We start from the raw sequence: 22,882 nt of genomic DNA on the forward strand, positions 1-22,882 counted from the left end.
GGTCAAGGAAGGGGATTTCTGGACACGAGTGTCATGGGCAATGGGAAAGGGGAAGGATTAGAGGAGAAAGAAGAGAAGAAATGGTGTGGGAATGATGCCCTGTGTGTGTGGTGGTGGGGTGGACTGGGGTGTGTGGGAATAGAGTGGGGGCCCTGAGGAAGGGCCTCCCCAGTGCACATTGGGGTGGACTGGGGAGCACTGGGATGGCCTGGAGGGTGGTGGCCACCAGAGGGGAGGGTCTGGGCCCAGCACAAGCCCTGGTACCCACCGGGCCGCCGATCCCGCCTGCCTGTAGAGAGACAAGGAGACGTCACTGGTCACTGGGGTGTCCCCAGTGCCAGGAAGGGATGGGGGGCCCAAAGTGCCCCCCACTTCCCACACTGGGTGCCCCCCAACTCCCAGACTTACCTCCCCACATTGGACGCTGTCGACCTCAATGGGCTGCAGGAGGAGAGCAAAGGCTTGGTTGGGGTTGGCCTGGTGGGGCTGGGGGGCACACGGGTGTCCCCACCCCCTCCAGCCCCGGCTGCCCCCCGGGCTGAGCGGGGCTCTTTGGGATTGCGGCTCCCAGGCAAGTTGGGGACACCAGTGCAGGGGGAAAGGCAAGGCATTGAGGGCAAAGCCTGGAGGAAAGGCCCTGGGAAGGGGCCATGGCAGGGCATTTCCCAGTTGGTGCCAGTTCAGCCTGGCCAGGCCTTGTCCCACTTGAGCCCAGGGTGGAGCTTGGGCCTGTTTGTCCTCCTTGGACTCCAGTGGGGTTTGGCCCAGTTCCACCCAGTTTGGGTTGGGCCTTTGCCTTGGCTGGGAAAGAGAGGAGATGGTGGGGAGATGCCCCAGGGGACCAAGAGGATGGGATGGGGAGTCCCAAAAAGGTGGGATTTGGGGTCAGAAAGAGCAGGAAGCGTTGGGACTGTGCCAGGACGGAGCCGGGTGCAAGCATCCCATGAGGAAGCGGAGCTGCAGCAGCAGGAGTTGAATTGTGGGAAGGGGAAGGAGAGAGGGAATTGTGGCCAGAAGAAAGTGGCCTGGCCCGGGGCTGGGGGTGCTGGGGAGTGCTGGGGGAGCCCCTGGATTGGGAAGGGGCCCATCCCTGAGCCCATGGCCGTGGCATGGGGGCCTCACCTTGGCATCTGCCGGGGGGCTCAGCAGGATGGTGAAGAGCAGGGCCACGCTGAGCACAGCGACCTTCATCTTCCTCTGGGCCTGGGCAGCGCTGGCTGAGGCTGCACAAGGGCAGGAGCACATTTATCCCTGCCGGGACTCCTCCCTGCCCCCTCCCCGAGAGCCCCCGGGGCAAAGCCCGGCTGGGCACAGCCCCCAGCCCTGACCACAAGCCCAGCCCTGGCACAGAGTCCATCCCGCCTGCGGCACCCATCCAGCCACCTTCCCCGGCATCCCTCCAGCTTCCTGCACGGGGCAGCTGCCCCTGGAAGGGCCCAGGCCCCTGGGGGTGCCAAGGGGGTGGGCAGGGAGCTGAAAGCAGCTGCATACCCTGTGGGGACAATCCCACACAACACAATCCATCCTCAGACAGCCCCCAAAGCCTGATCCCTCCATGTCCTCCTGCCCATCCCTTCCAGAGCTTCCCCTCTGGGACACCCCAGAGCTCAGCCCAGCCCCAAACCTGGCGTGTCTGAGCACAATTGTCCCTGTTCCCACTCCAGCCCCTTGGCTGAACGCAGAGCTGGCACTGACCCCCTTCTTGGGGCACCAGGAGCCCGGGATCAGGGAAACAGGGAGCTGGGAGATAAAGGGGCTGACGGGCAATGGGCACAGGCAGGTGACTGGGATCTCCAGTCTGGGCAGGCCCTGGGGAGCACTGGGCAATGCTGGCCCTGGCACACAAGGGCTGGGCCCAGGGAAGTGCTGGGGTGGTGGCAGTGCCCGGCTCCAGCCCATTTGCGGGCACTGCAGCCCCCAAGTGGTGCAGGCCCAGCCACGGCCTCCCCGAGCAGAGCCCAGAGGGGCAGATGCCCTTTGCTGGCCCTGCCCCTGTCCCAGCTGGGCACACCGTGTCCTCCCGCATCAGCCGGGCCCCGCTCTGCTGAGCTGGCCCAGGCAGGGGGGGCCAGGCACTGGCAGCCCAGCAGGGCTCTGGCTCCACACTGGGCTGGCCCTGGCACACAGCTGCCCCAGTGCCCCTGTCCCCAGGGATGGCCCTGCCCTGCCCTGGGCCCAGCGCTGGCCCTCAGCAGGATGGCACCTTCCCGCCCCACTCTCCCTCCCTCCTCACCCGCCTCACAGGCCCCTCTGGGCTGGGACCCCCGTGGGCACAGATCAAGGACAGGCACTGAGCGGGGGCTCCCGGCACCTGCCACAGCCTCAATTCTCCACTCACCTTTGGCCACAGTTCCGCTACACCTTTCATCCTTACGGGCCCCTGACCACACACAAGAGACCATTGTGGGGCACCTGGGAAAACATCTCAGCTGAATGACTTGACTATTTGCCTTGCATTTTCCCCAGGAGCCGGCAGTGACCTGGAAGATTTTCCTTTTGCCCTTTTCTGCTTCGTGCCTCGTTTGTTGGATAATTGAGGAACGTTGACTGAGGAGGGGCCCAGGGGAGGTGAAGCCGCTCAAGAAGGAGGCATTTACAGCCCCTCAACACCAATGATCCCACTCTGGACCATCCAAATTGTGGCATCAGCAGCTCATTGGAAGAGGGAAATGGCCCCAGTTTGGTGTTTGAGAGAGAGATGGACGAGAGACGTGAGCAGGGTGCCTGAGGTGCAGCTGATCCCCCCTGGACTGTCTCCTTCCTTCCCCCTGAGCAGGGCTGGCAGCACCTGGGGAAATTCCTCTTGTTCCTGCAGTCCCTGCTGTGAGATTTTTCCCACCCTCTGGTTCCAAATGGATTTGGGGCCTGGCCGTTCTCCTCAGGCCGTGACCCGCAGGGAGGTGTTGTGGTGACTCCCAGAGGGAAAGGGGAGGAGAAAATGGGGGCCTGTTCTCCCCACATTTACGTCTCCCTTCCCAATTTCCTGGTGCCCTCGGCTTCCCAGAGCCCCTCAGTAGCTGCACGAGGAGGACACCAGACTCAGCAGGAGGTGTCTGTCCTGTTGTCCTGGTTTTGACTGGGATAATGGACTGGTTTACAGTCACTGCCCACAACAGGGACTTGTCTCAGCACAGAATCCTGGAATCATGCACTGGGTTGGGTGGGAAGGGACCTTAAAGCTCATCCTGTGCCACCCCCTGCCATGGGCAGGGACACCTTCCACTAGCCCAGGTTACTCCAAGCCCCATCCATCCTGGCCTTGGACACTTCCAGGGATGGGACAGCCACAACTTCTCAGGGCAACCTGTGCCAGGGCCTCCCCCCTCACAGGGAAAACTTTCTTCCCAATATCCCCCTAAGCCTGCCCTCTGTCAGTGGGAAGCCATTCCCCCTTCTCCCATCCCTACAGGTCCTTGGCCAAAATCCCTCTGCAGCTCTCTGGGAGCCCCTCGAGGCACTGGAAGGGGCTCTAAGGCCGCTCTGGTGCCTTCTCTTCTCCAGGATGAACAATCCCAATTGTCCCAGGCTGTCCCCAGAGCAGAGGGGCTCCAGCCCTCCGAGCATCTTTGTGGCCTCCTCTGGATCCACTCCAACAGGTCCATTCCTCCTGATCTGGGCCCCCCGAGCTGGAGGCAGCACTGCAGGTGGGGTCTCACCTGAGGGCAGCAGAGGGGCACATTCCCCTCCTCCCCTGCCCCGGGATGAGCCCCGCACACGGGGGGTTTCCGGGCTGGCTCGTGTCCCATTTGTCACCCACCAGCACCCCCAGAGCCCTCTCCCAGCAGGTTCTTCCATCCCTTCCTCCCCCAGCCTGCACCGATCCCGGGGGTTGCCCTGACCCGGCTGCACCACCTTGGTCTTGTCCAACCTCAGCAGATTCCCGTGTGTGCCGGCAAACGGGGGGAAGGGGAATTCACCCGACTCTTGGGGATTTGTTTGTCTGCTGGTGCCCCAGGGAAAAACAAAACCCTGGCAGTCCCATCTAGTCTGTCCCATATTCCACCCAGGAACCCTCCACCAAACAGATCCACCAGGTGGGGGGAATTCCAGGGTCCTTTTTGGGGACTGACACGTCACAGCCAAAGGAAAACCCCTCAGTGGATATTTCCACCAGTTACTCCAGCATGAACAAAACTGGCAGCACCTTTATAAAGAACTCCCTCCAACAGTCTGCGGAATAACACTCTTTATTAATACAAATTGGCACAGGTTAAAGGTTCGTGGTGGTCAGGGACAGGGTCTGGCTGCAAAAACACACTTCAAACAATCTCAAAATTGTTGTTAAAGCAAAGCAAAGCACAACCTCTACACCAAACCAATCCACAACTACATTAGGTAGCAAAAGCCAGCTCTAGTCCTTCCAAGCAGTGACTAACACGCAGAGCTGACACTTCCCACCCAGCACAGGTGTCCCTGAGGGGGAGGAAGGCAGGTTCAACCCCTCCATTGATCCCAGGAGTTTCAATGGAAATCTCCCACAATTCTTTCCCCATTTCCAACTATCTCTTATGCTATTTTTAAGGTTTTGGAGAAGTTTGAGGGTTTCTACTGAGAAGTGTTACAATTATTTCTGGGTGCCTGGGGAGTTTTGTGGGGCATCGTGACCTTATCCCAGCTGGGAAGCAGCAGCTGGAGTATCTTTGCTGTCCGGGAAGCAGCAGCTGGTTTTCCTCTCTAATTCCTACTCTGTGTTAACTTTTACCCTTATCTCTCCACACTCTGGGACCATTTCTCTGGCTTGTCCAGGTCCCCCTGGATGCCATCCCATCCCTCAGGTGTGGCACCTGCCCCGCTCAGCTCAGTGTCACGGGCTCAGGGTGCCCTCCATCCCTTGGCCTCCATCATTAAGGAAGAGGCCGGATACTGGGGCCAGGAGTGAGGAACTGGAGGGTGTGGAGTCCAGCTGGGGATTCCTTGCTGGGGATAAGGACAGTTGGATTGGGAAGGGGGCAGCAGTCCTCAGCCTCTGGAGGTGTCTCCTGCAGAGAGGGAAGGACAGGAATGGCTTGGAGAAAGATCTTGCAAGCTCCCGGTGCAGGAGGTGCCCAGGATGAGATGGAATTCCCTGTGGTGGAGGCAATCACATCCCCTTGGGGTGCAGGGACTGTAAATGCCCCCCCTGAGCGGCTTCACCTCCCCTGGGTCCCTCCTCAGTCAACGTTCCTTAATTATCCAACAAACGAGGCACGAAGCAGAAAAGGGCAAAAGGAAAATCTTCCAGGTCACTGCCGGCTCCTGGGGAAAATGCAAGGCAAATAGTCAAGTCATTCAGCTGAGATGTTTTCCCAGCTGCCCCACAATGGTCTCTTGTGTGTGGTCAGGGACCCATAAGGATGGAAGGTGTTGTGGAAACGTGGCCAAAGGTGAGTGGAGAATTGAGGCTGTGGCAGGTGCCGGGAGCCCCCGCTCAGTGGCTGTCCTTGATCTGTGCCCACGGGGGTCCCAGCCCAGAGGGGCCTGTGAGGCGGGTGGGGAGGGAGGGAGAGTGGGGCGGGAAGGTGCCATCCTGCTGAGGGACAGTGCTGGGCCCAGAGATGTGATGTCATATGATGGATGTGATGTCACAGGAGAGATGTGCTGTCAGAGAGGAGGATGTGATGTCACAGGAAAGATGTCATGTCACAGGAGAGATATTATATGATATGATGGATGTGACATCGTATAGGAGCTGTGATGTCACAGGAAATATGTAATGTCACAGGAAGAGTGTGATGTCATATGATGGAAGTGATGTCATAGAGGAGGATGTGATGTCAAAAAAGAGGATGTGATATCACAGGACATATGCGATGTCACAGAGGAGGATGTGATGTCATAGCAGAGATAAGATGTCATATGATGGATGTGACATCATAGACGAGCTGTGATATCACAGAGAGGATGTGATTTCACAGAGGAAGGATGAGATGTCATGTGGGAGGATGTGATGTCACAAAAAGGATGTGATGTCATAGAGGAGGATGCGATGTCACAGCAAGGATGTGATGCCACAGTGGAGGATATGATGTCACAGGAGAGATATGGTGTCATATTGTTACCCGTAATCCAAAAGAAACACAAACCAACAAAGTGCCGGTTTATGCGAAGCTTTATTCGGGGCCCCGGGAACCTGCGGGCTAACGCCCCAAGTCAGGATTCCACCGACCCTCATTTTCAGTTCAGCTTTTATACACAAACAAGTTTAAGTGCAGTTTACACGGCAAAACAGTTACAGTTTCCACAGCAAACCAGGTGCAGTTACAAGCAAGCTCATACTTCATACTGATAACAATTAATAATCATCTATTCTAATCATAAATCTTACTTAAGCTGTCTTACCCCTAGAAACTGATTAACAGACCCTTACCACATCCCAGGTAACAAATCATTATATACATGCTTGACTTAATCCTTTGATTATTGTTGCCATCTCTTCAGTACATTCCACACTCACAAACAAGGTTGCTAGCTTACTACTTTGAAGCATTGCTTTCTAGGCCTACTCTTCTACTAAGCCTTAGCCATTCTACTACTAATTTAAATTGCTTTGCAACAATATGATGGATGCGACATCATACAGGAGCTTTGATGTAACAGAGGTAGGATGAGATGTCACGGAGGATGCCAGAGTAACTCATGGAAATATCCACTGAGAGGTTTTCCCTTTGACTGTGACGTGTCAGTCCCCAAAAAGGACCCTGGAATTCCCCCCACCTGGTGGATCTGTTTGGTGGAGGGTTCCTGGGTGGAATATGGGACAGACTAGATGGGACTGCCAGGGTTTTGTTTTGCCCTGGGGCACCAGCAGACAAACAAATCCCCAAGAGTCGGGTGAATTCCCCTTCCCCCCGTTTGCCGGCACACACGGGAATCTGCTGAGGTTGGACAAGACCAAGGTGGTGCAGCCGGGTCAGGGCAACCCCCGGGATCGGTGCAGGCTGGGGGAGGAAGGGATGGAAGAACCTGCTGGGAGAGGGCTCTGGGGGTGCTGGTGGGTGACAAATGGGACACGAGCCAGCCCGGAAACCCCCCATGTGCGGGGCTCATCCCGGGGCAGGGGAGGAGGGGAATGTGCCCCTCTGCTGCCCTCAGGTGAGACCCCACCTGCAGTGCTGCCTCCAGCTCGGGGGGCCCAGATCAGGAGGAATGGACCTGTTGGAGTGGATCCAGAGGAGGCCACAAAGATGCTCGGAGGGCTGGAGCCCCTCTGCTCTGGGGACAGCCTGGGACAATTGGGATTGTTCATCCTGGAGAAGAGAAGGCTCCAGAGTGGCCTTAGAGCCCCTTCCAGTGCCTCGAGGGGCTCCCAGAGAGCTGCAGAGGGATTTTGGCCAAGGAGCTGAAGGGATGGGAGAAGGGGGAATGGCTTCCCACTGACAGAGGGCAGGCTTAGGCGGATATTGGGAAGAAAGTTTTCCCTGTGAGGGGGGAGGCCCTGGCACAGGTTGCCCTGAGAAGCTGTGGCTGCCCCATCCCTGGAAGTGTCCAAGGCCAGGATGGACGGGGCTTGGAGTAACCTGGGCTAGTGGAAGGTGTCCCTGCCCATGGCAGGGGGTGGTACAGGATGAGCTTTAAGGTCCCTTCCCACCCAACCCAGTGCATGATTCCAGGATTCTGTGCTGAGACAAGTCCCTGTTGTGGGCAGTGACTGTAAACCAGTCCATTATCCCAGTCAAAACCAGGACAACAGGACAGACACCTCCTGCTGTGTCTGGTGTCCTCCTCGTGCAGCTACTGAGGGACTCTGGGAAGCCGAGGGCACCAGGAAATTGGGAAGGGAGACGTAAATGTGGGGAGAACAGGGCCCCCTTTTCTCCTCCCCTTTCCCTCTGGGAGTCACCACAACACCTCCCTGCGGGTCACGGCCTGAGGAGAACGGCCAGGCCCCAAATCCATTTGGAACCAGAGGGTGGGAAAAATCCCACAGCAGGGACTGCAGGAACAAGAGGAATTTCCCCAGGTGCTGCCAGCCCTGCTCAGGGGGAAGGAAGGAGACAGTCCAGGGGGGATCAGCTGCACCTCAGGCACCCTGCTCACGTCTCTCGTCCATCTCTCTCTCAAACACCAAACTGGGGCCATTTCCCTCTTCCAATGAGCTGCTGATGCCACAATTTGGATGGTCCAGAGTGGGATCATTGGTGTTGAGGGGCTGTAAATGCCTCCTTCTTGAGCGGCTTCACCTCCCCTGGGCCCCTCCTCTGTCAACGTTCCTCAATTATCCAACAAACGAGGCACGAAGCAGAAAAGGGCAAAAGGAAAATCTTCCAGGTCACTGCCGGCTCCTGGGGAAAATGCAAGGCAAATAGTCAAGTCATTCAGCTGAGATGTTTTCCCAGCTGCCCCACAATGGTCTCTTGTGTGTGGTCAGGGTCCGTAAGGATGGAAGGTGTAGCGGAACTGTGGCCAAAGGTGAGTGGAGAATTGAGGCTGTGGCAGGTGCCGGGAGCCCCCGCTCAGTGCCTGTCCTTGATCTGTGCCCACGGGGGTCCCAGCCCAGAGGGGCCTGTGAGGCGGGTGGGGAGGGAGGGAGAGTGGGGCGGGAAGGTGCCATCCTGCTGAGGGCCAGCGCTGGGCCCAGGGCAGGGCAGGGCCATCCCTGGGGACAGGGGCACTGGGGCAGCTGTGTGCCAGGGCCAGCCCAGTGTGGAGCCAGAGCCCTGCTGGGCTGCCAGTGCCTGGCCCCCCCTGCCTGGGCCAGCTCAGCAGAGCGGGGCCCGGCTGATGCGGGAGGACACGGTGTGCCCAGCTGGGACAGGGGCAGGGCCAGCAAAGGGCATCTGCCCCTCTGGGCTCTGCTCGGGGAGGCCGTGGCTGGGCCTGCACCACTTGGGGGCTGCAGTGCCCGCAAATGGGCTGGAGCCGGGCACTGCCACCACCCCAGCACTTCCCTGGGCCCAGCCCTTGTGTGCCAGGGCCAGCATTGCCCAGTGCTCCCCAGGGCCTGCCCAGACTGGAGATCCCAGTCACCCGGCTGTGCCCATTGCCCGTCAGCCCCTTTATCTCCCAGCTCCCTGTTTCCCTGATCCCGGGCTCCTGGTGCCCCAAGAAGGGGGTCAGTGCCAGCCCTGTGTTCAGCCAAGGGACTGGAGTGGGAACAGGGACAATTGTGCTCAGACATGCCGGGTTTGGGGCTGGGCTGAGCTCTGGGGTGTCCCAGAGGGAAAGCTCTGGGAAGGGATGGGCAGGAGGACATGGGTGGATCAGGGTTTGGGGACTGTCTGAGGATAGATTGTGTTGTGTGGGATTGTCCCCACAGGGTATGCAGCTGCTTTCAGCTCCCTGCCCACCCCCTTGGCACCCCCAGGGCCCTGGGCCCTTCCAGGGGCAGCTGCCCCGTGCAGGAAGCTGGAGGGATGCCGGGGAAGGTGGCTGGATGGGTGCCGCAGGCGGGATGGACTCTGTGCCAGGGCTGGGCTTGTGGCCAGGGCTGGGGGCTGTGCCCAGCCGGGCTTTGCCCCGGGGGCTCTCGGGGAGGGGGCAGGGAGGAGTCCCGGCAGGGATAAATGTGCTCCTGCCCTTGTGCAGCCTCAGCCAGCGCTGCCCAGGCCCAGAGGAAGATGAAGGTCGCTGTGCTCAGCGTGGCCCTGCTCTTCACCATCCTGCTGAGCCCCCCGGCAGATGCCAAGGTGAGGCCCCCATGCCACGGCCATGGGCTCAGGGATGGGCCCCTTCCCAATCCAGGGGGTTCCCCAGCACTCCCCAGCACCCCCAGCCCCGGGCCAGGCCACTTTCTTCTGGCCACAATTCCCTCTCTCCTTCCCCTTCCCACAATTCAACTCCTGCTGCTGCAGCTCCGCTTCCTCATGGGATGCTTGCACCCGGCTCCGTCCTGGCACAGTCCCAACGCTTCCTGCTCTTTCTGACCCCAAATCCCACCTTTTTGGGCCCCCCCATCCCATCCTCTTGGTCCCCTGGGGCATCTCCCCACCATCTCCTCTCTTTCCCAGCCAAGGCAAAGGCCCAACCCAAACTGGGTGGAACTGGGCCAAGCCCCACTGGAGTCCAAGGAGGACAAACAGGTCCAAGCTCCACCCTGGGCTCAAGTGGGACAAGGCCTGGCCAGGCTGAACTGGCACCAACTGGGAAATGCCCTGCCATGGCCCCTTCCCAGGGCCTTTCCTCCAGGCTTTGCCCTCAATGCCTTGCCTTTCCCCCTGCACTGGTGTCCCCAACTTGCCTGGGAGCCGCAATCCCAAAGAGCCCCGCTCAGCCCGGGGGGCAGCCGGGGCTGGAGGGGGTGGGGACACCCGTGTCCCCCCCAGCCCCACAAGGCCAACCCCAACCAAGCCTTTGCTCTCCTCCTGCAGCCCATTGAGGCCAGTGGCGTCCAATGTGCGGAGGTAAGTCTGGGAGTTGGGGGGCACCCAGTGTGGGAAGTGGGGGGCACTTTGGGCCCCCCATCCCTTCCTGGCACTGGGGACACCCCAGTGACCAGTGATGTCTCCTTGTCTCTCTACAGGCAGGCGTCATCGGCGGCCCGGTGGGTACCAGGGCTTGTGCTGGGCCCAGACCCTCCCCTCTGGTGGCCACCACCCTCCAGGCCATCCCAGTGCTCCCCAGTCCACCCCAGTGTGCACTGGGGAGGCCCTTCCTCTGGGCCCCCACTCTATTCCCACACACCTCAGTCCACCCCACCACACACACACAGGGCATCATTCCCACACCATTTCTTCCCTTCTTTCTCCTCTAATCCTTTCCCTTTCCCATTTGCCACAACACTCATGTCCAGAAATCCTCTTCCTTGACCCCTCAGTCCCAAAGACCCTCCCAGTCCCTTCCACTTTTCTCCTCTTCCCCATTTCTCCTGCCCCCACCCCTGCCCTGCTTCATTCCCTGGGTCCCCTCCACTGCAATCCCTTCCAACTCACCTGCATCCCTCACAGTCCCATCCCTTCCACACCCCAATGCCCATCCTCTGGGATCCCCAATTCCCCTCCACTTCACCCTCTTTGAGTCCCTTCCTCCTCCACCTCACCCTCCTGCAGGCCCTGAATTCCCCTGGCTCTCCTTGTCTCCATCCCCACCCTGGGCCCTGCAGGAACTGGGATCCCAAGGGAAACTGGGTGCAGAGGGGCTGGGGGGAGCAGAAGGGATTTTCCCCCTCAGACCGGGGGCCAACCATGGGCTGGGGGGTCTGGGGACACCCGTGTCCCTCCCCCAGCCCCACAGGGGCCAATCCTGCTCAAACCTTTGCTCTCCTTCCCCAGCCAATTGCGGGACAAGGAGGAGGTGGATGTGTTGGGGTAAGTCCTGGAGTTGGGATGTCCCCAGTGTGGGAAATGGGGGGAAATGTAGTCCCCCCATCCTTCCTGGGCCTGGGAACACCCCAGTGACCAGTGACACCTCACACTCTCTCTCCAGGGAGGCATGGATATCGATCGAGTGAAGAGGTCTGAGGTGGGTACCCCGAGTTCTGCTGAGCTCAGACCCTCCCCTCTCATGGTCACCACCCTCCCCAGAATCCCAGTGTGTCCCAGTAAAGCCCAGTGTGCCCCAGTCCAGCCCAGTGTGTCCCAGTCCAGCCCAGTGTGCCCCAGTACATCACAGTGTGTCCCAGTCCAGCCCAGTGTGTCTCTAACCCTGCCTTTGTCCCCAGCCCCCCGTGGCTGACCAGGTGGAGCTGATGCGCCAGTGACGCTCGGCTGCCTCTCTGCATGTCCAGGTGAGAAATATGGGAGGCTCCTCAGCCCCCCAAGGGAGCCTGGCAGGGCTCTGGGGGGTCCCTGAGCCCTCTGCAGTGGGCAGAGCTTGGGGACAGCAGAGGGACACGCAGGGGGCTGTCCCTGCTCCGTGTCCCGGGGCAGCTGGACAGAGCTGCCCCCAAGCCTTGCCTTGCACTGGGGGCTCTGCAGACCCCCAGGCTCACCGGGAGGGCAGGGAGGGGCTCGGGGAGGTGTCAGAGCATCCCGGGCTCAGGGGCTCTGGGGCCACATGGATCTCAGCATCCAATTCCCTTCTCCTGCCCCAGCTCCCTGCAGACAGACAGGGTGGGGACAAGACCCCTCCCATGTCCCTGTGAACACCGGGGGTGACGTTTGGGGCTGTGTCTTTCAGGACTGGAAGTGGTGGTGACACCCCTGTCCTGGCCCCCTCCAGCGGCATGAGGAGATGATCATCCCTGGAGGACCCCCCTGATCCCCTGGGTGCCCTGGCAATTTCCCTGCAAGAATCAATAAACCCCTGCAGCAAAACAAATGCTCTGTGTCTGTCTGGGTGTGTGTGTTCCCACCTCCACGGGTGCCTTCCCGTGTCCATGTGTGTTCCCACGTCCCCTGGGGCACCCGGTGGTTTGGGGGCACAGCGGGAAACAGGGTCTGACTGGGGCTGTCCAAGCACCGTCCCCAAGGAGCACAGCTTGGTGTCGGGGCAGGGGAGGGTCAGGGACAATCAGCCAAGGCCCCTCAGTCCTTCCCTGGGCTCTGGGAGGGATGGGAAAGGGGATCAAAGGAGCCAGTGGGTGTCAAATGCCCCCAGATCTCAAGGGCCAGGCTCGGGGCTGAAGGGATGGAGAGCAGCCCTGCATCCAAGGCCATGGGGATAGTGGGGGATGAAAAGCAGGATGGGAGCCAGCAATGGGAGCTCACAGCCCACAACCCCCCCGTGTCCTGGGCTCATCCCACAGCGTGGGCAGCAGGGCAGGGGGGTTCTGCCCCTCTGCTCCGCTCAGCTGAGACCCCCCTGCAGTGCTGCCTCCAGCTCTGGGCTCCTCTGGCTGTCTGCAACGCACCCACCCGCAATGGCAATGGCTTGGGCGGATTCCCCTGCCAGCCCTGGCATCTCCTGCAGCTCCATGGGCTCCTCAGCACAGCAAAGACACGCACCTCTTGGGGCACTTCCAGAGGAGGCCACCAAGGGGATCCCAGGGCTGCAGCACCTCTCGCATGGAGACAGGCTGAGAGAGTGGGGGCTCTTCAGCCTGCAGAAGAAAAGCCTGTGGGGAGACCTCCTTGGGGCCTTCCAGTACTTCAAGGCAGCTTTATAAAACATGTGGGCAAAGGGTTCAGTAGGGCCTGTCCTAATAGGACAGGGGGTGAGGGAGTTAAACTAAAAAAGTGCAAGTCCAGACCAGAGATAAAGAAGAACTATTTTCTAGTGAGAATGCTGAAACACAGGAACACATTTGCAGGGAGGTGGTGGATGCCCCATCCCTGCAAACATTCAAGGCCAGGTTGGATGGGGCTCTGAGCAAGGTGATCTAGGAAAGATGTCTCTGCTCCCCCTCCAGGGGATCCCCTGCCCTGTGCTCTTGGCTACCAGAGTGATGGGCAGCTCTCAAAGGATGCAAGTGCCCAGAGAGCAGAGGGAACACACAGGACCTCTGTTAGCAGGGACATCTTCAGGTGAGATGGGAATAGTTTGGATCAACACGCTCAGGCTCCACTGTTTTGCCTTTCTGTAGTTGCACACAACGTTTGGAAGAGACTGATAACCACGAGGTCCCACAGTGTCACAGGGTCCCCTTGGTGACAGGAGCTCATCAAGTGTCCCACAGACTTGTGGGTGTAGAGTTTTTGGAGGTGTTCTCTGACCCAATCTTCCTTGAGCAAGGCAAGGTCTTCCTTCCAACATTCCTATAGCCTGGTCTCCCGGGCCAGAGATCCCTGAGGGCTGCTCTTGTCAGTGCAAAGGTGTTCAGTAACTCTGCCTTCTCTGCATCCTTGCCATGAGCAGAGCGGCTCAGGGGGCTCCTGGGGGTCTCTGCACACGAGATCCCCCTCACACTCTTAAGGAAACTTCCCAGGCTCACCATTCCCAGGACTCCCTGGCAGTCACTCTCCCACCAGCCCAGACTGGCACTGCTGACACTCAGGCCCCTTCCCAGCAGCAGCAGCTCCAGTGACCCGACGGGTCCCCTGTGACTCCCCACACCCCCCACTCTCACAGTCAGACCAGGTTTCCTCACTGCTTCCACCCCAGGTTTCCCGTGGCAGAGTCTCTGATATCTTAAAAACTATAAAACAATTTATTTTTTGTGAAGAAACACAGATACAGCCTGAGCTGGTGCCTCAAGGAAGGACCCCCAACAAAAAATTCCTTGGGGTTTTATCCCCTCCCACTCCAAGCACACAAACTGCTCTTCCTGCTGAGTCCTGGGCTCCTGCCCTGTCTCCAAGTGTCCTCTCCCTTGGCTGCTCCAGGGTCAGCAGCTCACAGCCTTTGGTCTGAGGCCCCTCACCCAGAGCTCATCCCACAGCTCCAACTGCAGCTGCTCCCTGAGCCACCTGCACCCACGGGATTCCTCAGCCCTGGGCACCACGAGGCTCCTGACAGTGTCCCAGGGTCCCTTTGGTTCCATCAGCCCCCACAGTGTCCCAGGGTCCCTTGGGTTCCATGAAGCCCTGTGGTGTCACAGTGGCCCCTTGGTTCCATGAGGTTCCACAGTGTCCCAGGGCTCTACACTGGACATGATGGGGGAGGGGCACAAGATCAGGCTTGTTCCGGGAATTCTGTGGGATAACATGAAAAACTTAGAGGGACAAGGTACCCGTGAGGGCCCCTCTGAGGTGACTCTGAGATGGAACAGTCACATCCTCCTCTGACATCACATCCTCCTCTGTGACATCACATCCATCCTGTGACATCAAACCTCTGCTGTGATATCAAATCGTCCCTGTGATGTCACGTCCTCCCCTGTGACATCACATATCGCCTTGACATCACGGGGAGGATGTGATGTCACAGAAAGGATGTGATGTCATATGATGGATGCAATGTCATAGAGGAGCTGTGATGGCATAGGAGAGATGTGATGTCACAGAGGAGGATGTGATGTCATAGGGGGTGTGATGTCATAGAGGAGATGTGATGTCACAGTGGAGGATGTGATGTCATGGGGTGATGTGATGTCACAGTGGAGGACATGACGTCACAAAGATGATGCGATGTCACAGAAAGGATGTGATGTCACCTGGGAGCTGTGATGTCACAAGGGAGGATGCGATGTCACTGGGAGGACGTGATGTCTCAGAGGAGGACGTGATGTCTCAGAGGAGGATGTGATGGCACAGGGGAGGATGTGACGGCACAGGAACAATATGATATCACAGGAGAGGTTTGATGTCACAGAGGATCTGATGTCACAGATGATCTGATGTCTCAGGAGAGCTGTGATGTCATAGGATGGATGTGATGTCATAGAGGAGATGTTATGTCACAGGAAGGATGTGATGTCATAGGGGAGCTGTGGTGTCAGAGGAGGATGTGATGTCATTGGGAGGATGTGATGTCACAGAGGAGGATGTGATGTCACCGGAAGGATGTAATCTCATACGGGAGTTGTGGTGTCACAGAGGGAGATGTGACATCATAGAGGAGCTGTGATGTCACAGGAGAGATGTTATGTCACAGAAGAGAATGTGATGTCATGGAGGAGGATGTGATGTCACAGAGGAGGATGTGATGTCACAGAGGAGGATGTGATGTCACAGAGGGGGATGTGATGTCACAGAGGAGGCTGTGATGTCACAGAGGAGGCTGTGATGTCACAGAGGGGGATGTGATGTCACAGAGGAGGATGTGATGTCACAGGAGAGATGTGATGTCATGGGAAGGCTGTGATGTCACAGAGGAGGCTGTGATGTCACAGAGGAGGCTGTGATGTCACAGAGGGGGATGTGATGTCACAGAGGGGGATGTGATGTCACAGAGGGGGATGTGATGTCATGGTGAGGCTGTGATGTCACAGAGGAGGCTGTGATGTCACAGAGGAGGCTGTGATGTCACAGAGGGGGATGTGATGTCTCTGGTACTTTAGTCTGGGCCTTCCTTCCTGACCAGTCTGTGACCAAGGCAGTGCCCAGATTTCCCTGCTATTCCCCACGATTTTTACCTAAGCCGGGCTATAAGAAGAAAGGAGGAGAGGCCTTTGCCCTCTTTCCTTCCAGCTTTGGAGGTGCAGGTTCCCTGTGTGGAGTCTGTCGGGTTGGGGAGCGAGGCCTGGTAAGGCCCAGCCGGCCTTGGCAGACGGAGGGTGCCGGGGTCGTTCCAGAGCCACTTTCTGTTGTCCCAAGGAGAGCAGTGGGATCTCCTTTGCTAATTCTTTTCGTTGTTAGATCTTGGGAGAGTGATCGTGTATATTTTATTTTGCTTTTGTTCCTTTTTATCCTTCCCCTTCCCTTTCCCCTTTCCTTTTGAAATTGTACATATATTTCAATTGTATATAAATGTAATATAAGTGTAAATATATTTATATTTATATATATATATATTGCTTCAGCTGTCTGCCTCTCGTTTCGGTTCTCTTGGTTTTCTTCTCTCTTCTCCCTTGGTTTTTTGGGGGAGCTCTTGTGGTGAGGTTTGGAGACTTGGCAGGGAGCCAGCTTCAAACCACCTCAATGGGATTTGTTATTATTTGGGATTTGGGGCTTATTTGGCATTTGGGATTACATGGGTTTGGGAAGTACTGGGGATTTGGGGGTTATTTGGGATTTGGGAACATCTGGGATTTGCTATTATTTGGGACATGGGAATATATGGGATTGGGAATTCTTGGGGATTGGGGGTTTATTTGGGATTTAGGAATTATTGGGGATTTAGGGGTTTATTTGGGATTTGGGAATATATGGGATTGGGAATTATTCGGGATTTAGGGGTTATCTGGGAACATCTGGGATTTGCTTTTATATGGGATTTGGAACTACATGGGATTGGGGATCATTGGTGATTTAGGGTTTACTTGGGATTTGGGGTTTATTTGGGATTTGGAACCACATGGGATTTGGGATTTGAGTTTGGGGACCATTTGGGATTTGGGATCATTTGGGACTATTTGGAATAATTTGGGACCGTTTGGGACCATTTGGGATAATTTGGGATTGATGGGAACCCGTGGATATTATGGATTAATTAGAGATTGATGGGAACCCACGGATATTATGGATTAATTAGGGGTTAATGATTTACCCACAGCTATTATGGGCTAATTAATTATTAACATGAACCCCGGGCATTATGTGCTAATTAGGGGTAATTCTGGGGGATTTTGCCTCTAAAAACTCCAAAATTTGGCATCCAGAAAGTTTATTTTTGTCGTTTTAGAGGAGGTTTAAGGCAGAAAAGATGGAGGATTTGGCTCCGCCCTCTCTTAACTCCACCCCTCCCGAATTTTGGGGACACCTCCCAAAGCTTTTGGGGGGATTTGCCTCAAAAAACTCCAAAATTTGAGGCCCAAAATGTTTATTTTTGTGGTTTTAGAGGAGGTTTTAAGGGGGGTAGGGTCAAGAGGGGGCAGGGCTACATCTGACCTCCCCCCCCCCGAATTTAAGAGACCCCTCCTAACCCCTCACCCCAAAAATTTGGGGTCTCCACCCCAAAAAAACCCCAAATTTGGGGTCCAAAATGTTTATTTTTGTTGTTTTAGAAATTTAAGGGAGGGGAGGGGTGGGCGTGGTCTCGGTGGGCGTGGCCAATAAACATCTCCATGGCAACGGCTCCTGGTGGTTTTTTGGAGGGGTTTCCACCCCCCTTCCTCGACCCCCCCAGTTTTGGGGTTCCCCCCATATTTTGGGGGAGCCCCTCCCTTACTTTAGGCCCCTCCTCCCCAGTTTTGGGACCCTCCCCAATTTTTGGGACCCCCTTTTGTCCTCCACCCAAATTTTGGACTCCCCTCCCCCCAAACTCGGGGCCTCTCCCCCATCCCAACCCCCCACATTTTGAGGTCTGCCCCTCCCCCCCATTGGGGGGACACTTGGGGGGAGGGGCTGGATCCGTCACATGAAGAGACCCCCTGGAATGAGAGAGGGAAAGGGGGGACATTGGGGGGACACTGGGGGGACACTGGGGACATTGGGGGGACACTGGGGGGACACTGGGGGGACATTGGGGACATTGGGGGGACACTGGGGGGACATTGGGGACACTGGGGACACACTGGGGACATGGGGGGTCCCCACCTGTCACCTCCAGGGTGGCCCCGGTGACGTAGCCGCTGTCCCCCGACGCCAGGAAAGCCACCACGTCTGCCACGTCTGGGGGACACCGGGGGGTGGTGGCACCTCCAAGTGTCCCCAAAGTGTCCCCAAAGTGTCCCCAGCTCACCCTCAGGGTCCCCCAGTCGTCCCAGTGGCACCATCCCTGCAAACTGGAAGGGGGGGGAGACACACACACACACACGAGGGTCACCTCTGGTGTCACCTCCCCAATGTCCCCAATGTCCCCCAATGTCCCCAATGTCCCCCCAATGTCCCCCAATGACCCCCAACATCCCCAATGTCCCCCAATGTCCCCAATGACCCCCAATGTCCCCCCAATGTCCCCAATGTCCCCAATGTCCCCAATGACCCCCAATGTCCCCAATGACCCCCAATGTCCCCAATGTCCCCAATTTCCCCCAATGTCCCCAATGACCCCCAATGTCCCCAATGTCCCCCCAATGTCCTCAATGACACCCAATGTCCCCCAATGTCCCCCCAATGTACCCCAAATGTCCCCAATGTCCCCAATGTCCCCCAATGTCCCCCCAATGTCCCCAGGAGGTGCCACCCCCCCGCTGTCACCTTGTCCAGCACTTTTAGGGGCACTTTGTCCGTCATGGGGGTGACGATAAATCCCGGCAGGACGGAATTGCAGCGGATCCCAAACCTTGGGAAGGGGATTTGGGGGGGTCAGAGGGGTCCCCCTGACCCGTGTCACCCCCCCACAGGGTGTCACCAACCCCCTCCTGGGTCACCAAACCCCCCAATCCAGTTTTCCCCCTGATTTCCCCCCAATTTTTCCCCATTTCCCTCCAAATTCCCCCAATTTCCCCCTTTTCTCCATTTCCCAATTTCCCCCCCAGTTTTCCCCATTTCTTCCCCTTTTCCCCCCAATTTCCCTCCAAATTCCCCCAATTCTCCCCCCCAATTTTTCCCCATTTCCCAATTTTCTCCCCAGTTTTCCCCAGTTCTTCCCCCTTTTCCCCCCAGTTCCCCAATTTTTCCATATTTCCCCCCAAATTCCCCCTTTTCTCTCCAATTTTTCCCCATTTCCCCCTTAAATTTTCCCAATTTCCCCCCAATTTCCCCCCATTTCTTCCTCCTTTCCCCCAGTTCCCCCCCCAATTCCCCATTTCCCCCCCAATTTCCCCCAAAATCCCCCAATTTTCCCCCCAAATCCCCTCAATTTCCCCCCAAAATCCCTCAAATTTTCCACCCAATCCCCCAACTTTCCCCATTTCCCCCCAAATTTCCCCACTTTCCCCCCAGTTTTTCCCCTGAATTCCCCCCAAATCCCCCAATTTTCTCCCTTTCCCCCCCATTTTCCCTTGTCCCCTCCCAAATGTCCCCAAATGTCCCCAGATGTCCCCCAATGTCCCCACCTGGCCACCTCCTTGGCCACGCTCCGGGTCAGCCCCTCCACCCCCCCCTTGGAGGCCGCGTAGTTGGTTTGGCCCAAATTCCCCACCTGGGGGGGAGGGGACAATGACAAAGGGGAGGGGACACCCCTGGGACCCCCCTCGGTGTCCACACCCCCCCCCAGTGTCCCCAAAGCCCCCCAAAATTCGTGTTTCTGGGGGTTTTATCCCCAATTTTGGGAGGTTTATCCCCAGTTTTGGGCAGGGGGGAGGGGACAGTGACAAGTGACAATGACAAAGGGGGGGAGGGGACATCCCTAGACCCCCCCTGGTGTCCCCAAATTCCCCCAAAATTGGCGTTTTCAGGGGCTTCATCCCCATTTTTAGGGCTTTTACCCCCATTTCGGGGGCACTGACGGTGACAAGTGACAATGACAGTGACAAGTGACAGGGACAGTGACAAGTGACAGGGACAGTGACAAGTGGGGGTCCCACCTTGGCCACCACGCTGCCCACGAGGACCAGGGAGGCCCCCCCGGGGTCCCCCGATGTCACCAGGGCCTTTGTCACCTCCTGTGTCACCAGGAACGTCCCCTGGGGGGGCAGCGGGGGGACATCGGGGGTGGCACAACCCCCCCAATGTCCCCCAATGTCCTCAATGTCCCCCCAATGTCCCCCCAATGTCCCCAATGTCCCCAATGTCCCCCACTGTCCCCCCAATGTCCCCAATGTCCCCAATGTCCCCCACTGTCCCCCCAATGTCCCCAATGTCCCCCCAATGTCCCCAATGACCCCCAATGACCCCCAATGTCCCCAATGTCCCCCAATGTCCCCCAATGTCCCCAATGTCCCCCCAATGTCCCCAATGTCCCCCCAATGTCCCCAGTGTCCCCTCAATGTCCCCAGTGTCCCCTCTCACCTCCAGGTTCACCCCCAGCACCTCCCGGAATTCCCGCTCTCCCATCTCCAGGAACATCCGGTCGCGGGTGATCCCGGCACAGGACACCAGGACACGGGGGGGAACCCCAAAGTGCTCCTGGGGGGACATTTGGGGACATCAAGGGGTCATTTGGGGAGGATTGGGGAGGATTTGGGTCCATTTTGGGTGGATTTGGGTGGATTTGGGAATCCTGGGGTGGATTCAGGTTGGTTTTGGGCAGATTTGAGGGAGGTTTTCTTGGGATTTGGGGCCATTTGGCTGCAATTTTCCAGGAACTGGGTGGGGATTTGATGGAAATTTGGGGAATTTGGGGGGAACTTGTGGGGATTTGGGAGTCTTGGGGGTGATTTTGGGGTGGATTTGGGTCTGGGTTGGGTGGATTTGGGAATTCTGGGGTGGATTTGGGTTAATTTTGGGCAGATTTGGGGTTTTTTTCCTGCAATTTGGGGACATTTGGCTGATATTTCCCAGGAATTTGGTAGGAATCGGATGGAATTTTGAGGAAATTTGTGAGTTTTGGGGAAATCATGGGGATTTGGGAGCTTTGGGGGTGATTTTGGGGTGGATTTGGGTCTAGTTTTGGGGATTTGGGAATTCTGGGGGGAATGCGAGGGAATTTGGGTCGATTTTGGAGGGAATTGTGGAGGTTTTCCTGCAATTTGGAGACGGTTGGCTGCGATTTTCCAGGAATTTGGTGGGAATCGGATGGAATTTTGGGGGAGTTTGTGGGAATTTGCAAGTTTTGGGGGAATTTGTGAGTTCTGGAGGTGATTTGGGGTGGATTTGGGTCTGGGTTGGGTGGATTTGTGGGGATTTGGGAATTCTGGGGGTGATTTGGGGTGAATTGGGGAGGATTTGGGTCGATTTTGGGTGGATTTGGGGGGGCTTTTCCTGCAATTTGGGGCCGTTTGGCTGCGATTTCCCAAGAATTTTGTGGGAATAGGAAGGAATTTGTGGGAATTTGTGAATACTGGGAGTGATTTTGGGTGGATTTGGGAATTTTGAAGGCGACATTGCGGATATCGGGGGTCACTCAGGGACACTGCGGGACACTGGGGAGGGTGTGACACTCTCGCGACATGTCACCGGTGGGGGGGAGGCGGCGGCGACATTACCTGCACCCCCCTCACCATCCCGGCGACGCTTTTGGGATCGGCCACATCCACCTGGAAAGCTCCGTGGTCGGGGGGGCAGTGCCGGGGGAGCCCTTTCGCTGTCGCCGCCGCCCCCGACATGTCGCGATCGGCCACGGCCACGCGCGCGCCCTCGCGGGCCAGGCGGCCGCTCACGGCGCGGCCGATGCCGCTGGCGCCCCCTGGCGGTTCGGAGGGCCAATGAATAACCGGGGCCATTAAAGGGTAAAGGAACCGCCCCTGGCGCCCCCTGGCGACCCGGAGGACCAATGACTGCCCGATGGCACCAGTGGGGACCACTTTAACCAGTGACCCCTCCCAGTGTCACCAATAACCCCCCCAGTGACACCAGTGGGGTCTGTGACCCCTCCCGGTGTCCTCCCAGTGTCACCAGTGGGATCTAGTGTCACCAGTGACCTCCCCCAGTGTCACCAGAGGGGTCTGTGACCATCCCAGTATCACCAGTGACCCTCCTAGTATCACCAGGGTCACCTTTAACCCCTCCCAGCGTCCCTCCCGGGGGTCTCCCCGCCCTAAGTTCCCCCCCACTCCAACCCTGGGGGTCTCCCCTTCCCTCTCGCCCCCAAAACACCACAAAATCCCCCCCAAAACCCACCCGTGACCAGCGCCACGACCCCCGCCAGTCGCCCCGCCGACCTCCCCAACATGGCGGCGCCGGAAGTGAAAACCGAGACGGAGGCGCGCACGCCGCGCCGCTCTGCCCGCACCAACTCTATCGTCAGTCCTCCAGCCGCAGTTTTTCGGCTTTGCCCGGGTTTTTTTCCCCCTTTTCCCTGATTTTTCCCCTCCCATAAACACCTGAATCCCATAAACACCTGAATCCCCTCGTGGCATCGCCAAGTCCTGGATTTCACCCTCTGGGCTCCTCCAAATGTTTCCATTTTAATCCACCAACCGCATGGTTTGCTACAACCCTGAATAACAGTATTAAGAAAAAAAACACTCCGGAAATTCCAAAAATTCTCCCGGAATTCCGCGATCCGCACATGTGAATCCCACCCCAACCTCTTGGGGCGACCCAGACCCCACATGCCGGATTTTAGGACGGGGGTGAGGCCGCGTTTTTGGTCCCAAATTGGGGGGGGGGGGGCGGGGAAGGTTGGGAATTGCAGACCCCGTTCCCGAGGGGATGATCCCATGGAAAACACAGGATGATCCCTTGAGAAAATTGGGATAAAGCATGGAAAAAGAGGCCAGAAAGAGGTGTTTGGGGTGGGAATCAGGGAGGATTTGGGGGTCTCAATTTGGGAATTCTGGATCTCATTTCCAAGGGGATGATCCCACGGGAAAACTGGGATTTTGGGGTCCCAAGCCGGGAATTTCAGATCCCATTCCCGGCGGGACGATCCCGGGACGCTCCCGCGGGAATACTGGGGCACTCCCAGGGGAACACCGGAATCCAGGGGGTCGGGAATGGGAGGCTTTGGGGTGGGATTCAGGGACGATTTTGGGAATTGTGGATCCCATGCCCAAGGGGATGATCCCATGGGAAAACTGGAACCACTGAGTCCAGAACTGACCTCAGCAGTTCCAGCAGCG

At 57.6% G+C, this 22,882-nt stretch overlaps 1 protein-coding gene across 13 annotated transcripts; it reads right to left on the reverse strand.

The window, feature by feature from the left end:
* Window positions 1-8,175: 8,175 nt before the first annotated feature.
* On the reverse strand, window positions 8,176-22,172 carry LOC127461993 (estradiol 17-beta-dehydrogenase 8-like). Of its 13 annotated transcripts, none has more exons than XM_051770246.1 (9): window positions 21,939-22,144; window positions 21,305-21,504; window positions 20,169-20,285; window positions 19,745-19,843; window positions 19,274-19,359; window positions 18,474-18,558; window positions 18,016-18,058; window positions 17,871-17,945; window positions 8,176-8,261 (listed from the first exon to the last, which is right to left on the reverse strand). In XM_051770246.1, exons 1-9 carry the CDS (start codon window positions 21,988-21,990, stop codon window positions 8,191-8,193), a joined length of 828 nt encoding a protein of 275 aa, XP_051626206.1. In that variant the 5' UTR covers window positions 21,991-22,144; the 3' UTR covers window positions 8,176-8,190. The 13 variants fall into 13 exon arrangements, with proteins under 13 accessions (XP_051626206.1, XP_051626212.1, XP_051626204.1 ...); XM_051770247.1 differs by lacking the exon at window positions 8,176-8,261 and adding an exon at window positions 17,651-17,704 and having other exon boundaries at window positions 21,939-22,139; XM_051770248.1 differs by lacking the exon at window positions 8,176-8,261 and adding an exon at window positions 17,653-17,704 and having other exon boundaries at window positions 17,871-17,936.
* Between the last annotated feature and the right edge of the window lie 710 nt (window positions 22,173-22,882).

The sequence above is a fragment of the Manacus candei genome, unplaced genomic scaffold (assembly GCF_025592945.1).
Source record: "Manacus candei isolate 608988 ecotype Guabito, Panama unplaced genomic scaffold, ASM2559294v1 h1tg000118l, whole genome shotgun sequence".
Lineage (NCBI taxonomy): Eukaryota > Metazoa > Chordata > Aves > Passeriformes > Pipridae > Manacus > Manacus candei.